At 47.4% G+C, this 18,353-nt stretch overlaps 2 protein-coding genes and 2 long non-coding RNA genes across 5 annotated transcripts in view; 3 read left to right on the forward strand and 1 right to left on the reverse strand.

The window, feature by feature from the left end:
- The first annotated feature begins 284 nt into the window (after nucleotides 1–284).
- LOC144209558 (C-C chemokine receptor type 9-like) lies at nucleotides 285–3,116 on the forward strand. Of its 2 annotated transcripts, XM_077735945.1 has the most exons (4): nucleotides 285–391; nucleotides 561–716; nucleotides 798–865; nucleotides 1,806–3,116. In XM_077735945.1, exons 2-4 carry the CDS (start codon nucleotides 674–676, stop codon nucleotides 2,859–2,861), a joined length of 1,167 nt encoding a protein of 388 aa, XP_077592071.1. In that variant the 5' UTR covers nucleotides 285–391; nucleotides 561–673; the 3' UTR covers nucleotides 2,862–3,116. The 2 variants fall into 2 exon arrangements, with proteins under 2 accessions (XP_077592071.1, XP_077592072.1); XM_077735946.1 differs by lacking the exons at nucleotides 285–391; nucleotides 561–716; nucleotides 798–865 and adding an exon at nucleotides 1,420–1,580.
- A 1-nt stretch (nucleotide 3,117) lies between these two features.
- On the forward strand, nucleotides 3,118–6,344 carry LOC144209559 (uncharacterized). The gene is made up of 4 exons (XR_013329167.1): nucleotides 3,118–3,223; nucleotides 3,325–3,619; nucleotides 5,224–5,292; nucleotides 5,592–6,344. It is a non-coding gene; the product is annotated as an uncharacterized LOC144209559 (long non-coding RNA).
- A 120-nt stretch (nucleotides 6,345–6,464) lies between these two features.
- Nucleotides 6,465–7,249, reverse strand: LOC144209560 (uncharacterized). Its single transcript, XR_013329168.1, has 2 exons — nucleotides 6,841–7,249; nucleotides 6,465–6,765 (listed from the first exon to the last, which is right to left on the reverse strand). It is a non-coding gene; the product is annotated as an uncharacterized LOC144209560 (long non-coding RNA).
- gli3 (GLI family zinc finger 3) overlaps nucleotides 6,718–18,353 on the forward strand; it is a 50,520-nt gene continuing 38,884 nt past the window's right edge. Inside the window, exons 1-3 of the mRNA XM_077735944.1 lie at nucleotides 6,718–7,079; nucleotides 14,820–14,900; nucleotides 18,118–18,301. Coding sequence (XP_077592070.1) covers nucleotides 18,166–18,301 — 136 coding nt within the window. The 5' untranslated portion in view covers nucleotides 6,718–7,079; nucleotides 14,820–14,900; nucleotides 18,118–18,165. The remainder of the gene's footprint in view (nucleotides 7,080–14,819; nucleotides 14,901–18,117; nucleotides 18,302–18,353) is intronic.

Genomic DNA, 18,353 nt, shown 5'->3' on the forward strand with positions numbered 1-18,353 from the left:
CGCGCCTATTGTGAAACAAAAAGCAAGCCCGTCAATCAAACCGGCAGACTCGTGCATCTGCCGGGCTCCGTCGCCCTCGTGGAGCGTGTGTGCCGTGTTGTGGTCAGTAATGTGACTCTGTCATTTGATGTGTTTCCCTTTCCGCGGCTCACTTGCTCGGCATGACCCATTTTTGTCTGGGCTCACGTGATGGCTTTTCTGCAGTCGTCATTATGACTGGACACTATAGTGGTTCAATTTATTTTTTGAATATTCTGATCTCTATCAAATATGTTCATTTAGGTGGGGGATGTTGCTTGCTGCCTATGATGGATTGTCCATGGATTGTAGATCCTCCCTCGAGGTCATCCCAATGACCTCCACACACACACAAAAACAACAAAAAGTGCAGGTGTGTGAGGTGTACATCACCCTTTTGCCATTCATCATCCAGTTGACAGTCAAATTTCTAAATCTCAAATGACCGACCGGGTGAACGCTTTGAACAGCTGGACAGACGGGAAAGGATCCTCTGGCTCTTCTCCCTGACCTTCACCTGAACGTTTCTAGTTTCCTTGCAGGGGACTTGAACATCTGCCAAAAGAATTGCTTCAGTCGGGGCGGGCTTATTGTTGCCTGACACGTGCTTTTTTTCGCGGCGGCGGCGGGGCTCATAAAAGACGGCGGCCCACGAATGACGCTCGCACAAGAGAAGAAGTTGCTGAAGGCACCCCAGGGTGAGTAGAAATGACAAACTATGGTTGCCAAACTATGCTGATGTTATTATTCTCTGGTGACCTTGTCGTCTATTTTGGCAGGAAAAAAAAACATGGAGGATTTTTTGCCATCCACGTATGTGACAACGGAAATGGATGAATATGCCACAGTGAGTATATTGGGACATTTTATTTATTTATTGAAATGCAAGTACACTCCTGTTAATATTTACAGTATTTTAAGATACATTTTCTGTGTCAAAGAGATGTATGTATTCCCATTTTTATGAAGTGAAAGGAAAATACTCCATATACATACATCCCCCCCAAAAGTTACAATTTTTTTCAATTTGTTAAAAATGGATTTCAGATTTGTTTGGCTGAAAATGAAAGGTCAAACAGTCAAAGTTGATCTCTAAGTGGAGTTCAAAAAAATGAATGTTCCACATGCTGTGTTATCTCGGGGGGCCCCCATCTAACCTGCATCTCCACCCCGGGGGTGTCGGTGCGCACCTTCCACCCTCTTTGGGGAGCAGCAGGAAGTGGCGAGACGTTGCGGTTTCTCCAGCGTAGAGCAGAGCACCTGTGCCGGGCCAGACGTGCTCGCTGGATTGACGTTTGCGTCATAGCCTTTGATGTGGAGTGGGCGCATCTCCAGCAGGAACCTTGACAAACCTGCAAAAAAAGCGAAAAGAGACAAAACATGGCCGACAGGAAGTGAAAAGGCAAGGTGCTACGATAAAGACGTGAGGCCTAAAGACTTTCTGTGGTCTCCAAAAGTTCTGAAAGCACATCAAGTTCTCAACAACGCCCATGGATGACATTTCTGCCCGCAGAGGGCGACAGAGATAAGCCATGAAAATGTCCAGTTAGTATATGAAACAGGTGAATTTCCCTGAATTGAGCACCTTAGTCCACTTTAATCCGGAGTACTTCAACTAAGGCTAACGACTCTTATCGCTAGCCTAGCCTCGACATCATTTTTGCATTGTGTGCTAAAACCTAGCGTCTTCTCTTGCCCCCGCAAATAACTATAAGCCGGAAAATGCTAGCCTGGCCTAGCAACAAGGCTGAAATGAAATTCTTTGACGTAGCCGTAAATGGTTTCAGACGGAGTCCTGGGACTACGACTACGACACGGGCCCCACCCAGCCCACCGGCATGTGCGAGCGGAGCTGGGTGCGTCAGTTCCGAGGTGGCTACGAGCCCCCCCTCTTCTGGAGCATTTTCCTCCTGGGCGGCGTGGGAAACCTGCTGGTGGTGTGGGTCTTCAGCACGGCGCGCAACCGCCTCAAGACCATGACCGACGTCTTCCTGCTCAACCTGGCGGCGGCCGACCTGCTCTTCCTCTGCACCCTCCCCTTCTGGGCCTCGGACGCCGACGGGGGCTGGCGCTTCGGGCGGGCGCTCTGCAAGAGCGTGTCGGCCGTCTACAAGATCAACTTGTTCAGCGGCACCTTCCTGTTGATGTGCATCAGCGTGGACCGCTACGTGGCCATCGTGCAGGTCGCCAAAGCCCACAACCGGAAGGAACAGAGGCTCTTCTACGGGAAGGTAGCCTGCGCGGCCGTCTGGGCGCTGTCCACCGCCCTGGCCGTGCCCGAGTTCCTGTTCGCCCGGGTCAAGGCGGGCCCCAACGCCACCTCCTTTTGCGTGATGGTCTATTGGAACAACGGCGGCAACTTGAGCAAGATCCTGGTGCTGAGCCTCCAGATCTGCATGGGTTTCCTCCTGCCTCTGGTGGTCATGGTCTTCTGCTACTCGGTCATCGTCCGGAGCCTCCTGCGGGCCCGCAACTTTGAAAAACACAAAGCCCTGCGCGTCATCCTGGTGGTGGTCTTGGTCTTCCTGGCCACGCAGTTGCCGTACAACGGGCTGCTGGTGCTGGAGGCCCGGCAGGCGGCCAACGCCACCGTGACCGACTGCGCCACCGTCCAGCGCCTGGACGTGGCCGGACAGCTGGCCAAGGGTCTGGCCTACACGCACGCCTGCCTCAATCCCTTCCTGTACGTCTTTGTGGGGGTGCGTTTCCGCCAGGACCTCCTGGGCCTGCTCCGATCGGGCGCCCGGAGACTCGGGAAAGACGGGATCCCCAAGGTCCACGTGCTTCCCCCGCGACCGTCGCTGGCCACGGACACCGAAACCACCCCGGCGCTTTCCTTGTGAAAAAGTCGGGCGGACCCACTGTACATATCATTTGTCATTTTTTTTGGGTGGTGTTTCTTATCTCTAAGTTAAAATTCTTTATTTTACAATTAAAAAAAAAAACTTTTTAAAACCTGCCATTTCTATCAACTATGAAGAGTTGACAGATGAGCACACTTTTCAACGTCTGCTCGCCGGTTGTGGGAAACCAAACCCCCGGGCCGGCCATCTTGGCTCTAGTTGTGGTGTAACTGTCTTCTTCTTCCCCACTTTGCACATCTCAGCGAGTTCCAGGGGCCCAAACGGAAGGCGTGCGGCTTTGTTAGCCACACGAACCTTTGGGGTGCTGTGGTTGGCCACCGTCTGCGTTCTGCGGTCTCCAGGTGAGACCCACATTTGTTGTTTTCGCTCGCTGTTCACCTCGTCGCCCTAGAGTGGCGTTGTTTAACCATACAATAACTTGTTCTTCTCTCCACCATTGAAGCTGAAAAAGGCACCCTCTAGCGGATATATTTTTCAGCACCCAGAGCCCAAGTGAGAAAATGAGGAGAAGATGGATGTGGTGCCTTTAAAGGCATCCGGCCTTTCTTTGTTTAATCGCTGTGTGAAAAATGTGAGCGGCGCCCAAAGTCGAGCAGGACCCCAATGTGGCCGACACGCTATCCATCTCGCCGCAATCCACGCGTGAAGACTCGGAGGAGCCGCCGGCCGCCGAGTTGGACCCGATTGGGGTCCGCCGTTGACGGCCATAGGCGGTCAAAAAAAGCTACAATCAAAAGGTAAAAATTAATGATGGGAAAATGGAAGTTATTAGGAGAAAATGTCAATTTGTTCCTGTTGTAAAATGGCTAGAAAAGGCCGGAAAAGGTGAGTTTCCCCCCATTAAAACAGTAAAATTGTATATGACATCCATTGGACGTCCATCCCCGTAAAAGGCAGGCTAAAATTTGAAAAAAATCCCCCCCCATGGATTCTCAGCAGGGTGTGTAGACTTTTGGAGCGGTGACCCTTTGCCATCCCATTAGAAACAATAAAACTCCTCCAAGCCAGGCGTCAAGTCAATTCTCATGGAGCACAATACACACACACACACACACACACACACACACACACACACACACACACACACACACACACACACGCACGCACGCACACACACGGACAGACTTGAAGCGGTTCCCCCAAGACTCGCTTAAAGAAAAAAGGCATCAATATTTGATCAAAAGCGTGGCGTGTTTGCGGTCCACATCAAAGTTACAGGTAGACGTTGGCGCTCTTTTGTTGGACCTGCGTTCATCTCCCACTTCATGCCGACCCTCCGCCACGTGGCTTCATTAGCCGCCGTTTCTGATACCGATGTTTTTCAAAAATATTATTTATGTTTTTTTTTCTTACAGGCTGATTTTTACATTGAATTCACACAAATCCATCCATACTATAATTATTACCCCTGAAAAAGTTTCTAGCAACAGCTAGAAAACACTTTTTGGGGTCAATATAGGACGGAAATATTGACTTTCCCTTCCAAAAGTCCCCAACCCGAGTTTTATTGTCCATTTCCCGTCCCCGTTTCCCTCCCCGCTAATCCCATTTTGCCCACTTTGAAGCGTCTTTGCATGAAAGTGACCCACATTCTTTAAAAAAAAAGACAAAATAGGAATATTGATAAGTGCCCGGAGCGCCCGGGCTGCGTCCAACTTACAAGCGCCAGACGCTCCAATCGGAGGAGCCCGGGGAGGATTTATGGCGCTCTCCCGATAGACGGCGGCCGTAATGACTTGGGCGCCGAAGAAGAAAAAGTTTGGAGTAGCCGCGAGCGGGCGGGCGGCAGATAGAAAGGTCGTCGGATGCGTCAACGTGCCTCTTCCCTTTTGGACTCCATTAGATAATGATATTCATGCCACACAGGGCCGCTCCTTCTTTCATTATAGCCTTTTAATCCGGGCCGATAAGGAAGGGGGGCGCGCGGGCGCCTTTTTATGATGGCGTCATTTGCGCCGGCCGTGAAAAGTCACCCCGCGGGGCCACGCGGGCCCGGGAAATTGCTTCCATTTTCATACAAATGTGCTTTTCGGGGTGACGTGGCCGCTAAAGACCAGGTTGACCTGCTCTCTTAAGACAGATAGCCTTTTGTTTTTAACAATTTTGACAGATTTTTGGAAGGATTTTGCTTTTTGCTGTTATGAATAGGACATGGCATTGACGCCAATGGACGTCCAATGATATTTTGAGCCGGAACGGCCACGACAAGTATAGTATATATTGTCAGCGTGCCGTCACTTTGTCACGGGGTGAAGAAATATGGTGGCCGTTATTGATTTGACTCAGTGTGTTGTTGCCAAATAAGCACAAAATATGGTGCTATTTTTTTTCTTCTTTTCAGTCATGCGTTGATGCCGCGTCAAAGCTGACAAGACTTCACTCATCACGCCGCTATTTCTCCAACAATAAGGTCACAATCCAGCTATTCTCTCACATCTCTCTTTCCTCTACATTACATTGTATAGTCTATGTTGTCTATACGTATTGTCGATGTTGTCTACTTGCATTTTTCAAAACAATGACAATTCACTATGTTTCAACTCCAGGTATATTTCATACACAGATATTTGTTTAAAAAATATCCAAAATTGAGGGTAAAAGTTGATTTAATTGGGGTGAGCCGTGATACTGGATAAGGGGGGGCTTTGGCGGGCACCCCCCCCCCCCCCCCTCCCGACCCTTCCTTTCATTTTCTTTCTTTCTTACTAGGGGCTTTCTTTTGATAGACGCTTTGGCCCGTCCAACTTCTTGGGAGAGAAGGGCGTCTCTTTGGCCCGCGGGCACGATCCCACGCAATCCCAGAGATCCCCTTTGATCCAATACGTCAGGGAAGCCCCTCTCCCGCATGAGCGCTGACTGATTACCGTCGTCATGGCGACCGCCCAATTCCCCCTCCCCATCGTCGGGGCCGGGCGTCCGATCCCCCTTTGGACCGGGGAGGGCCACGGGACCAACGGTGCTTGGACGTCCGGCCCCGTCGACGGAATCCCAGAAATAAAAGACTATTTTGACCGCTGGCCACACGCGTGTTGACATATTGAAAAACATTTTTTATTTTGGTGGGCTTGCGGCCAAAGAGTAAATGCATCATTTCCGTGTCTATCGATCACGTTTATTGATCAGCAGCGGTTAAAAGTTACGCCGGAGATGGCGCCTATTCAATATTTTTCTTTCATGGTATGCGCAGCCTATACTAATTGACCAAAATAAAGCGTGTTATGTTAAGTGTTATTTAATTAGGGCTAAAATGTCATTAATTAGGGTCTTTTTGACGACCTGCTGACCTGAATTTCTTATATTTTGGGAGACCTTTTTTGGAGTAGTCCATCTTTTAAATCTGTTCAATGGGTTAAATTTGAAATGTAATCCAAACAAATATTTGTAAAGTTTAAAGGTGCCAAGTACTCGTTTATATTAAGTATAAGTATATATTTTTTGACATTTTTAAGACTTTAATGTGGCTTTCTAATACAGCTATAATATTGAAAAATCCTTATAATTTGCTTAACATCGTCATTTGCACATATTAACATATTTCCCTTGACATTTCAAGTTCCATGTGAACACTTTAATAAACAAGAAGACGTTGCTTATTTTTTAATACTATTGCATTACTTTTAGGCATACTTCACGTACTGTACGTACTTTTCAGTTTCTTTTAAAACTTGAAAATTCTCTTCTGTCAGTTAAAAAAAAGTGGATTATTGCAGATATATATTGTCCTTCGTGAAGTTCTGTCAAGTGAGTGGTAGAAGGAGAGGGGGTTAAGGGGGTACACTAAGTAAAAAAAAGGGGAAAAAAAGAAGAGGGCGGTGTAGAGTTGAAGGAAGGAGGAGTCTAATGGGGGAAGGAGCAGCTGGAGTTCCACACTTCGTCCTCTCTTCTGGAAAAAAAAAAACAAGACTAAGCGGGACGTGCACTCTCGACTTCGTGTGCTGTTTTGGGGGGGTGCACAGACTTTTTGGGTGGATGCTTGTTTGTCTGACAGCACTTGAAGGCAACCAAGAAGCTCGAGAAGACGCCGAGGAGGACCACCAACTTTGTCCGCCTCGTTTGGGACTTCCAACGTGGAAAAAAGAAGGAGAAGAAGTAGAAGAAGAAGGACAAGGAGGACGAGGAGGACCTTCTGAGGGGCTTCTGCAGCCCTCGAGAAGAGATCAAGGATCCAGCACCCCCAAAAAGTCCAGATCGTCTTCGGTAAGTCGCCGCATTCACGCGCCCTTTTTTGATAAAATTTGCTCAAGTTGATCTGACGTCAAAGTTTTTTTAGTTGAATTAAAAAATGGACGACTTATTTTTTTCTGCACAAACTACGTGTGTGTGGGGTGTGGGGGTCGCGTGTGTTATCGTATTTCACGACGTGTGTGTGTGTGTGTGTGTGTGTGTGTGTGTGTGTGTGTGTTTTGGACTTGTTGAACACGTTAACGAGACACCGGATTATCGTTAGTTTGATTGCAAACAATGACGTATTTTCTGTCACTTGTCTTTTAATATGTTGTCCTAGCGGAAGGAATATTTCTTGTATTTAAGAAATTATTTCTATATAATAATAATTTCCACGTGTGTGTGAGCGTGTTTTGTGATTTCTGTCTAGTTGTCGTAACTAAACGTACAGAAAAAATGCATTTCATAGTCCTTATATTTTGATGGTTATGGTTATTATTTGTTTTGAATTTAGGATGAGACAAACATACTTTTATAACTGGGTTTTTATGTCGTGTGCGTTTAATGCACACACACGAGCATCATAATTATTCCTTATAATTTGTTGCAGTGAAACTACTACTAGTAGAATTTTTCCTTCTTTTTAATAATTGTATACTTGAAGTTTAAACGTGTTACTATAATCTTGACATACTGTTACACGGTTAACTTTTTTGACTGTCAATTCTGAAAAAATATAAAGCACTCTAAATATCCATGTATAATAAAAAGAAGTATTATTATAGGCTGCGTTATGAAGTGTAAAAAAAAAACAAAGTGAAACTTGAAATGAGTTTATCATTAGTCAACGTCCGTTTGAGATGGGACGGATGCCAGCCGTCAATAGGAATGTCATTTATGTGCTCTAAATTATTTATGAAAAAAAATTAGACGCTCTTTTCGAGTTAAATAAATTTATGCACAAGTTTATGCACAATAAGGTAAGTTTATGTATACAAGGAGGCAAGTTTATGTACATTTTTCCAAAGGCAGGGTTGGCAGGGGGTGGTGGGGGTGCTATGTCCACATGTGGAGATATTTTGTTGTAAAGTTTGGGCCAGCTGCTCCACATTTTATCCGCTGGCTGGCTGGCTGGCTGGCGTGTCCAGTTTCCTCGCGCGACACCCAAACTCATCGTTTTAACACCTGGACCAATTCGAAAAAAACAACCAAAAAATACCTTTTTAAAAAATATTTCAAAAGACTTCATGACAGCAAACAGTCATTCTTTTATGTGTGGTTTAAGTTCAAAATGTAAAATAACATGGTATGAGGTCAACAAGTTTTCATCAGGTTAGAAATGATATTTTTGTGTAATTATTTGATGCACTGTCAATTTCCAAATGATAGACATAAATGTATTCCATGTGCAACAATTCTATTTTAAATTAGAAAAATATTTGAATGAAAACAAATACTATAACATCATGTTTTAAATGTACTGCAAAAATTGAATGTATATTTTAATCATGCCTATGATTTTTTTATGACTTTATTGAAGTCGCCGTATTCCTAAATATATTCTTAAAAGACTTTTGAGCGCTCCTAAAATGACAAGGAAGGCCAAAATACCCCAAAAAATAATCCTCTACTTTCTGATATTTCTGAAATTTTTCCACCTCCGACATCCAATCCATTTAAACTGGAAAGGTTGGTATTATCATATAAAGTAAAAAAACAAAACATAGGGAGCTTTTTCCACTTTAAGGTCAAATGTCAAGGGTAGCGTAAGTCAAACAGGTGCACCTTTTTTAAAAGAAAAAAAAAACGAGAGGACACGTTGTCATTATCATGACGAATGTTCCTGCGTTTAAGAAAAAAAAAAAAAAACGTTTGCAATCTCCTCTCACGCTCCGTATTAACGATGTTTTTTCCGATAGGCTTTATCTTGACTATTGAAGTCCGAATTATGCAGAGTTGGCCTGGTACTCCGGCGCCCCCTCCCTCGCTCGCTCGCTCGCTCGCTGTCCCCCCCCCCCTCCTCGTTTGCGTGCCCCCACAGAATGGAGCCTGTCATGTTAATGCGAGGAGGTGACATTCTATTAGCTTCTTGAGCTATGGCCTCTCCTCACACACAAACACACACACACTTATGCGCTAACACACACACACACACACACGCATTAGGTGACGCTAGAGGCCCTAATGAGTGCCGTTGTCGTGCTAATGCCAGCGTCGTGTCGAGGAAGTTGACTTCCCTTTTTCGGGATAATTGTGCCTTTGTCGTCTTTTATTATTATTACTTCTTTTGCTCACTGGTTTTTCAAAGATGAGTAAAAAAGAAGAGTGTGGGTGTTTGCTTCAAGATGTCAGCCGTTCTTCAAATTGAGGGCTAACCGTCTATTTTTAGGAAGCCGTATGTGGACGTATACGCGACTATTTTAGTCTCATTTACAGTTTTAAAGAGTGGTCCGTGCTTGACAAGGCCGTGACGGGAAAAATAAATTGGAGGTGGAGGAAAATAGTCCCACAAAAATATAGTGGGATACACTCTTCTTCCAAAAAAAATCATGCTTTGAAAAACTTTGAGGATATATACACATTTATTGACATATGGCCTTTCTTCTTCAGGCAAATTGGCACATGACAAAAAAGTCTTCATATCTACCTTCTGCATTTATTCTTCTTCTTTAGTCAAAATGACTTTGGACATAAAATTCATCTTCTTTTGCAGAAATGACATCCCCAAATAGCATCTATATTATTCTGGAGTCCAATTTAATACGCCTGTTTTCATTCTTCTACTTAATTTCAAGAAATAGCCAAACGTGGAGAAAGACGGAAGAAATGTCAGCCCAATCCCAGACTTTGAAGGCGTCGACGGCTGCCGTCCACGGCGACGTACGTCTCATCCGTCCGTCCGTCCGGAGCGCAAACGGATGGGACGTGCGTCCCGGTCCCGCTTTGATTTAAAAGAGACGACTAGAGGACGAAGGCGGGGAGGGTTGGGGTGAAAAGTGCGGAAAAGTGCGCGAGCGGCGCCGATGCCTTTGCGTGCGTGCGAGCGGAGACAAGAAAGGGGGCGCGGGCGGGTTCTTGAGCGGCCCGCTAATCCCCCGGCCAGCCGTCCCTTCGGGGCACGCCTCAGATGTGCCTCCGTGCGGACCGCCACATTTAATATGCTATGTGTTCAGCCCACCACCCTCCCCCTATCCGACCTCCGACCGCCATTGTCCCCGGAGCGGGACCCCGGCGCCCCCGCCCTCGCCCTCGGAGGAGCCGCCAAAGGTGATGATGTCTTTGGATGAGGCGAAGGCGGGCGGGCTCAGGAGATTCTTTCATTTAAGATATGTCAAGGCGCATTTTTGCCAGCTTTTTGCTAAATAAGCCAGAGTGGCACTCTGAGGAGATGGCGGCGACCTTTTGACAATTTGACCTTTTTTCCTCTAAGCCAAAGGAATGCTCAGTTTGGGGTATTTTGCCTGTGACTGCATGACAAATCCTTTTTAAAAAAAGAGTATTTTTGCCATGAGAACATGATGTCATCACAGGTGTGAAGTGTGGCTGCGATGGGTGAAAAGGGGGGGTCATTAGGCCGACGGATAGAGGGTCCAGGGGGGGCTGTGGTTGTTTTGCATTGTTTTCTAACTCATAACGTACTTTTCCAACTTTTATGGAGACCTTATACACTTTTCTAGGCTATAGTGATCTGAAATGTTGTCTCAAAATTAAAAGTAAATAAAATGTAATGAAACATGACAAAGTTTAGAGGGAAAGTCTAAGATGTTGCCACTTTATTGTCTTGAGGAGTGCAGGTCAACGAGGGCTCCATTGTCAGGGGTTAATACCTGAAAGCATGGCAAACATGTTTTCACAAGGGTAACCCCCCTTCCCCTGAGTCCCCCGAATCCCCACCCCATCCCTTCCAAGGGCCCCCCCCCTCCCCGCCGCCCCCCCTCCCCACTCTCCATTTCCGCACAGGTCGCGCTCTTCTTCTATGCGGAGAAGAACGGCGACCCCAGCGTTAATGGCGCCTCCTCATTTCGGGGAAGCAAAAAAAGAAGAACTCTGGTTATCTGAGCAAACTTAAGCTCCCCCCGCGCGCGCACCCCCTTTTTGACAGCGCCGTATTTGAAGACTAATCGTTTTTTCTCATGCAAAGCGTGCTGTTTTAAGAGGGAGGAAGGGGGAGGGCTTGTGTTTTAACAATACTCCGCAGGGAGCGAGGAACGGGGCTCTGGGTAAAATAAAGGGGGGGGGTCTTGGATAGGGGGCGGGGGGCATTTTTGGGGTTGGGGGGGGGGATTCCGCTTTCCTTTGCTCTGCAGACAAAGCCCAGTTCCTTTCAGGGCTGCGGTGGGGGTGCGCATCCAAGTTCCTTGAAAGAGAGGCAGGCATTTTTAATGACAGTTTGTCATCTCGAGGCGGCCCCAACTTTACGGCCAAATGGCGGGGGCGGCGGCCTCGAAAAATGCCAGGAGGAGCAGAAAAGGCGCTCTCCGAAAATTGCCCTCCGCTCGGCTCGACAGTTGACGGAGAACGTATGTCCCGTGTCAAATTGAGCTTTTCAACAAATGGACTGACGCTCTTGGGGAGTCATTGAACGCACCACGCTCAGCCGGGGCAGAGTTTCTATTCAAAAAGGGGGCACCGGCAACAACTTTTCTAGCTTTGCTTCGGACCAAAACGAGTAGGAAGTGAATACGTGCTAAGATAGGCTAGTCAAGTTGGGAGTTGTAGTCAAGTTCTTACTCAAGTTTTCGGGGCATCAAAACTGGTGAAGTTGTTGTTTAAGCTTAGTTAAGACATAAGAGGAGGCTACATCATAAGTCACTTATAGTAACTCAATGAATACTCCAGGAAAGTAAGAGTAACTCAACACAATGTCCACCGAAGCGTCCATTTGTCAAAGGTGGCCGCGTCCCCACGCCCCCTCCACGCGCCCCGAGTCATTGTCCGAAGCCGGGCAGGACATTACTCAGCGCGGCCTCTGGGGGTCCGGGCGGCGGCTGTTGCGGTTTAAAAAAAAGAGAAGTGAGGGTAAGCATTGGCTGGCGCATATTGCGGCTCAAATTGACCCATTTTCATTCCCCCAAATAAAGGCGCGGTGTGAAGTGAGCGTGTGGGAGAAAGAGCGCCGAGGGAAAAGGTTGCTGCTACGCGCTCTACGCCACGTCTTATGGAGAGTAGCGTTAGCGCACCTCGGGGCTCAGCAGTGTGTAAGCCCTTCACTAGCACCCCCCCAAAAGCTGCTTCCACAAAGAGATTTACAAGGCAGGTCTCCGGTGTGCCGGCCTGCCCTGAATGATAAGTCAGAGAGAGACTTTGGCTCTACGGCGGGTGTGTCAATGCGGGTGTGTACGTGTACGTGGGTGTATGTGGGTGTTAGCGAGCTCAAATTGACCTTTCTGCACTTTTTTTTTATTCCCGTGCGCGTCAAAGCGTGGCACGCTTTGACAAGGCATCCCGTTAGCTTTTAGAATTATTTATAAAGCTTTTGGCTGTGTGGCGCCTCTAAGTCTCTTGTCTCCTCCCATTACTTCAGACCACATTACCTGCACACCCCCTTTTCTAGGGGGGTCCTCCAGTCCAAGGCCTTGACAAATTTTCAAGGCGGTGGCTAAATTAGAAGCTAAATTATTCGCTGCCAACCTTCCTAGTTCAAGTGGATTGGACATCTAATAGTGAGGTTCAGGTCGCGCAAGCGGCTTTGTGAAATTTCCGACAGCATTTATCGGATGGTTGCTAATAGAGGCCTTATTGAAACAAGCTGCAAAGTGATTAGAGCCTCGCATGCTAGGTTACAACTCCATCATCCCTCTGGCATTCGGCTTGGGAAAGGAGGGGTCCGCCGGGGTGGAGGGAGGGAGGGATCAATGCAAACAAGCTCACGCGGGCTATTAAGCCATTAGCGCCGCTATTGTCGGGGGGGAATTTACATACGCCGACCCGCGGGAGTTGGAATGCGACGCTTGATTGCGCGAGTGAGCGGCGAGGTCCCTGTCGTCGTCGTCTTACGTTCGGCTCCATTTTTTCCCCCCTACTTTTTGGCTTTTTCTCAGCAGAGCGACTTTCCCCATCCTCGCCGCCGCGCAGCTGCGCCTTTTTGATGGCTTCTCGACGAGCGCACGCGGATAGGTGGGGTGCATCAAATCCTCCGAGACCCCCGTTGTTTTGCCTGAGCGCCCGCCTACTCCACAAGTGCGCTAACGTGCCGGATATGAAAGGCCGGGTGGGGCCTCGTCTCCAAAGTCGGCGGGACTCCGCCGCGCCGGCCTTTTGATGCGGCGCGCCGCCGTGTACGCCGGGGGTCTCGGAGGATTACGCGTACCCCACCTGTACCCGCGCCCAAGCAAGCCAAAACAAGGAAACTTGAGGCGACTTAAGGAAGAAGTCGGGAGATGGGGAAGAATAATAAAAAGCCCAGTGTGTCTTCACCGTATTTTCAGCAGAAAACCGAGGTTCAGGTAGAATTCAGTGATGATGCCAGTGAGCAATTAGTGCTAGGACACACTTGAGGGCTTCCGCTCCGCTTTCTAAAGTCAACGGCATGACTGGGAAGAGCTCATTTCTCACTTAAACATCCTGACGGAGAGCGCTAATGGGCTAATTGCGCGCCGTCGTGATTACGGCGCGTTATCACCCCCGCCGGCTGTGGTGGCGGGAGCCCCCCGCCCCCGGCCGGCCCGCCATGGCCATTCATCACGGCGCCGTATCAATGCGAGAGGAAGTCAATTCAAGTCACTTAAAGGCTGCTTAAGGACTGATTTAAGGCCACAATAGCAGCATTGCCAGGCCACTTGAGGAGCAATTTGCCCAATGGCCACTAATAAAGGCCATCTCATCCAAGACTAGCTTAAGTCAATTTAATACAAGGATTTAGTTAACGGCAAAACCCAAAGCAATTCAACAAGGAACTTTAGGGAATATTTGAGGGCCCAAAATGTTTTTTTAAGCTAAGTCATGGAGTCAATGTGAAGGAACTGAAATAGTACTTACTATAGTCCCATTCATTGAGTAGTTGTCAATCAAAAAACGTTTTAAAGGCAGTTTAAAGAGTCAAATAAGGTTCATGCTACTGAAGCCGGTCAGCCACAATGGACAAATAGCCACCGTTAAAGCCAGTAGTTGACCAAAAATATAGGAATAATACCCCGACGGCTTTATTGGGGCCTTATCTGCCACGTCGCCGGCGTCCAACCAAACAAACAAACAAACAAAAAAAGAGGCGGCGTGTAAACGACGCGATTACATCGTGCGGGTTTGTTACGCCGCGACGCCACTGGCGCTGGCCCGCCTGCCGTCCCTCGGCGGAGGAGAGGTCTGCGGCTCCCAGGGATAATCCAATTAGCCGCCGTTTGTCCTTGATGCAAAAACATGGGCCACGATGGCAGGGCCCGATTGCTGGCCGTCGGGAGAAAAAAAAAGTCCAACTTTCACCTTCTAACTGCGCTTCTAACATGAAAATAATTTTTTTCATGTGATTTATTTGAAGAGTGCGACTCCAACACGCCGATGTAAAAGTGCAAAAAATGGCAAGAGCTCAAGCATGTCCGACCGCACAAAAGGGTCAAAATGCTGCGTGCTAAACCACTTTGCGTCTGCATTTCTTGCTGTGTGTAACTGTCTTAGTGTGTGTGTGTGTGTGTGTGTGTGTGTGTGATGGGGTGTGACTAATTCCTGCAAAATGCCCCCCACCCCCCATCCCAAGACTGGCCTACGTGCCATCTGGGCACCAGATGTGAATTTTTTCAAAAAAAAAAATGTAATAAAACGGAACTTTATCTGTTTTAGTGTCTGTGACGGCGATCGACGTCCGATTCCAGCGTCAAAGAAGAAAGTGTCTCAATACTTTTGACATGCAGGTGTATAAAGGTATGTTTATTTCTCTTGGCTATTCCTATGAATGTTCATAAAAATGTCATCATGATTGAAACGTCATGGATCTAAATACGTGGATGTGGTCAAAAGTTTTGGGACACTCCCACATTTGCTTAGGCAGGAAAGTGACATTTTACAACTCTAGTCTATAAAAAAAAATCCCATTTTATTAAAAAAATGACAACAGAGGAGGATTTCCCGGACATAACATGTCGATCACCCCCAACCAAATAAAGGCATATTTCTCTCCTTGTCATAATAAATGATGAAAGATGACTTTTTCCCCACTTGAAAAGGGTCCATTTTTAAAAAAATTAATTCTCGCTCTTCGCCCAATACCTTATCCAATGCGAACACATGCACGCCGCCGTGCTTTACGGCGAGATTGGGTTAATCTGGCTGCGGGGTTTCAAAAGCGCCCCTTTAACCAGCAACCAAAGCGCGCCCCCCCCCCCCCCCCCCCCGTTAACCAGCAGCCCTTTTTCTTTGGCCCCTCGAGTGTTTTCAGTTGTTCCAGCTGTGCAGCAGAACCTTCATCTTGTTGGCATAGCTGTGAAATTTACAAAAACACACGCGGGAAAACGTGCGCAGGCACGCAGCGCCCCTGCCGACCCCCCTGCTCAGAACACCACCACCCCGCCCCCCTAGCCCACTTTTGGCCGCTCAATCGTCTCCATCTTTCCGACTCGCGGCGTCGCTGCGCCAGCGATAAGATAGCGGATCTCGCCGCTCGCTGATGTAATGATGATGAATGCCGCAGTCGCAAGCGACGCCGTCGACCCCCCCTTTCCCCAGCGCCGAGGGGGGGTCCCGGGACCCTCCGTACTGAACAGTCACCCTAATGAAATGAACACAAATACGGCGGAGGAGAGGCGGCAAATTGAAGTAGACGTAGTCGGAGTTGATGGAACCAATTGGGAAAAAAGGACATTTTATTTCAGCGTTTAAAATCCAAGCGGGAGCCGATTGGCTGCCTTTGACGGACGTCCAATTCATTTTGACTGGGAGGTGTGGCGGATTAGGACGCCTGTCGTGATGTTAGAACTATTTTTTTCCTTCAAAACTAAACATCCCATTTAAAAAAAATATATATATAAAAGAAAGTTGGTGAGGGGAAAAAAACCTGCAAACAACAAGCAATAGTTTATTTTGGCTGTTCACTTTGATGTGTTTGACTTTGAGGCGCGCGTCTTTTGTGTGCCGGGCGTATAATTTATGTTAAATTGATTTGCTTAATGTGCTTATAAAATAAGGATGTTTTTCCCGCGAATGGCGGCATTTTAAACCCGTTAAATGGCCTCGCTGGCTTCACGCAGGGATTACCAACAAAAAAAATGGAGACCCCCAAAACAAAAAAAAACTTGCCGGGGAGAAAAATCAAGGAGAAATCACGTTTATTTAGGGAGATCAACAGGTTACATTTGGAAATATATGACATCCACTCATTGGACTGGACTCCATTTTGGATCAAGGCGCCGTTATTTGTACAATTTGGATGAGTACAGATGCATTTTTCCACTGGTGGGCCGTCCCTCGCGCTTCAAAGGGGTTGGACGTCCGTCCGTCCGTCCGTCCGCCAGCGGTAAACTGATTGGAATTCCCGTCAGGTGGGAAAAGCGCCACGCCACGACTTGATTGGTTTAAGGCCGAGGCGTTCCCTCCTGGCGTTTAGGGGGCCATTCCCTCCTGGCCTGGGCCCCGAGAAGAACAAACGAAGCCACCGAATTTCCGAAAATGCGCTTCGTTTGGCGCGCGTCTGAAAGAGCGTGTGTTGGATAAAAGGTGACGCGCTTGTTTACGAAAAGCCGCACCATTCCAAAGGCACGCAAAGACTTGTCATGTATTATTTCCAAGCACATCTTTTATTCACTTGCTGCTTTTCTCAAAGCATAAAACAAGGCGGACAAAATGGCGCTCCAAATGGGGACAAGGTCTAATCTAATATTAGCATTGGACACAAGAAGATTTACTCCCCCATTTTATAGGACTTTTTCCCACTTTTTTTGATCCCAAAACATTTATTTTTAGATAATATGGACTCTTATCATTATTCCATGTAAACGTATCAAAGTTGAATATTCACCGTTTTCTCTTTTAATTCATACTTGATGAATTCCCCTTTTTTTTGATGAGAAAAGGTATGTCGCAGTCATTAAACGGCGGCCTTTGTTTAATTCCCTTTTGATTGGTTGGGGAGTAATTGCGCGTGTGTGTTTTTCTTGTCTTATTTGGGTTGGTGTATTTTCTGGGGCCAGCTGCAAATTGCTTACAGATGCGGCGGTTCGCTCAAGCTAGACGACGTACGTCAAAAAAACAAAAAAAAGTCAAACAAACACAGCGCGCAGTGTTTGTCTGAAGTTGCCCCCCCCCCCCCCCCAAACAAAAGCGGCACTTCCCTCCCCCTGGCCTGCCCGCTCCGCTCTGCTTGTAATAAAGCGTGTTTACAGACGGCGTGGCAATTAAACGTCTCTGTTGGCTAATTAAAGAGTCTGCCTGTAAGACAAGGCAAATATTTGCACGCCGTCTTTTCCCGTTAAGCCGTCGACTGACGGCGGGCGATACGCTTCGATTTGGCCAAAGAAGGGTCAAAAAGGGTCAAATGATGATATCTTGCCATCCAGGATGTTTTTGTGCCTTTGATAGCAATAGATATGTGCTCCATTTTGTATTAGGAATGCTGGCAGATCTCATTGGTGCAATTGAACTCCGTTTCCATATATAAGGCGCACCAGATGATCAGGCGCAGTAGACGTCAGGTGTATCTAAAGTGAAGTGGCATTTCCAAAGTTGTAATGCATCAAGCAAGACGAGCGGTGCGGGATAGTCTTTTTCTAAACTTCAACCACCTTTTATTCTTTGAAAGAAAAATTGCCCAGCACTACCTAACGTATTCCCGACAGGGCCTTCAAACAATCTTTGTTTTTTGTGTGTTTGTATATGTACGCTCTCCGGTTATATACCCTGAAGGTTTTTTTTGTGGCCGCCTAACACGAGCATGACTATCTGCACTGCCTTTGACTTTAGTTTTTTTTCCTTTTTGTTTAGTCAGATCCCAAATCTCATCTCGTTGTGTTTGTGCATGTTTTTTTTCTTGGCAGGAAGTCCGAAGTTGACGTACTGTGAAAGAACTTGAAGAAAGTCCGTCGCTTGGACGGCTTTCGAGTGGGAGCTTGGCTAACCCCCATTTTTTTTTCTTTCCTTCCCCCCCCAGTCATCCCGTTTGTCTCCACGCGACGCTGAGGAGGAATGAGCATTGGCCATGGAAACCCAGTCCCAGGCCAGTTCAGCAGCTGAGAAGAAGAAGAGGGTGGAGAGCATCGTGGCCGGCAAGGGCTCTTCGACGGCGCGCAATGACATCAGCGAGAAGGCCGTGGCCTCCAGCACCACCTCCAACGGTACAAGCCCACTTCTTCTGCCTTTCACCACACACAAACACATTTTCACCAC

Source organism: Stigmatopora nigra, chromosome 16, assembly GCF_051989575.1.
Source record: "Stigmatopora nigra isolate UIUO_SnigA chromosome 16, RoL_Snig_1.1, whole genome shotgun sequence".
NCBI classification, from domain to species: domain Eukaryota; kingdom Metazoa; phylum Chordata; class Actinopteri; order Syngnathiformes; family Syngnathidae; genus Stigmatopora; species Stigmatopora nigra.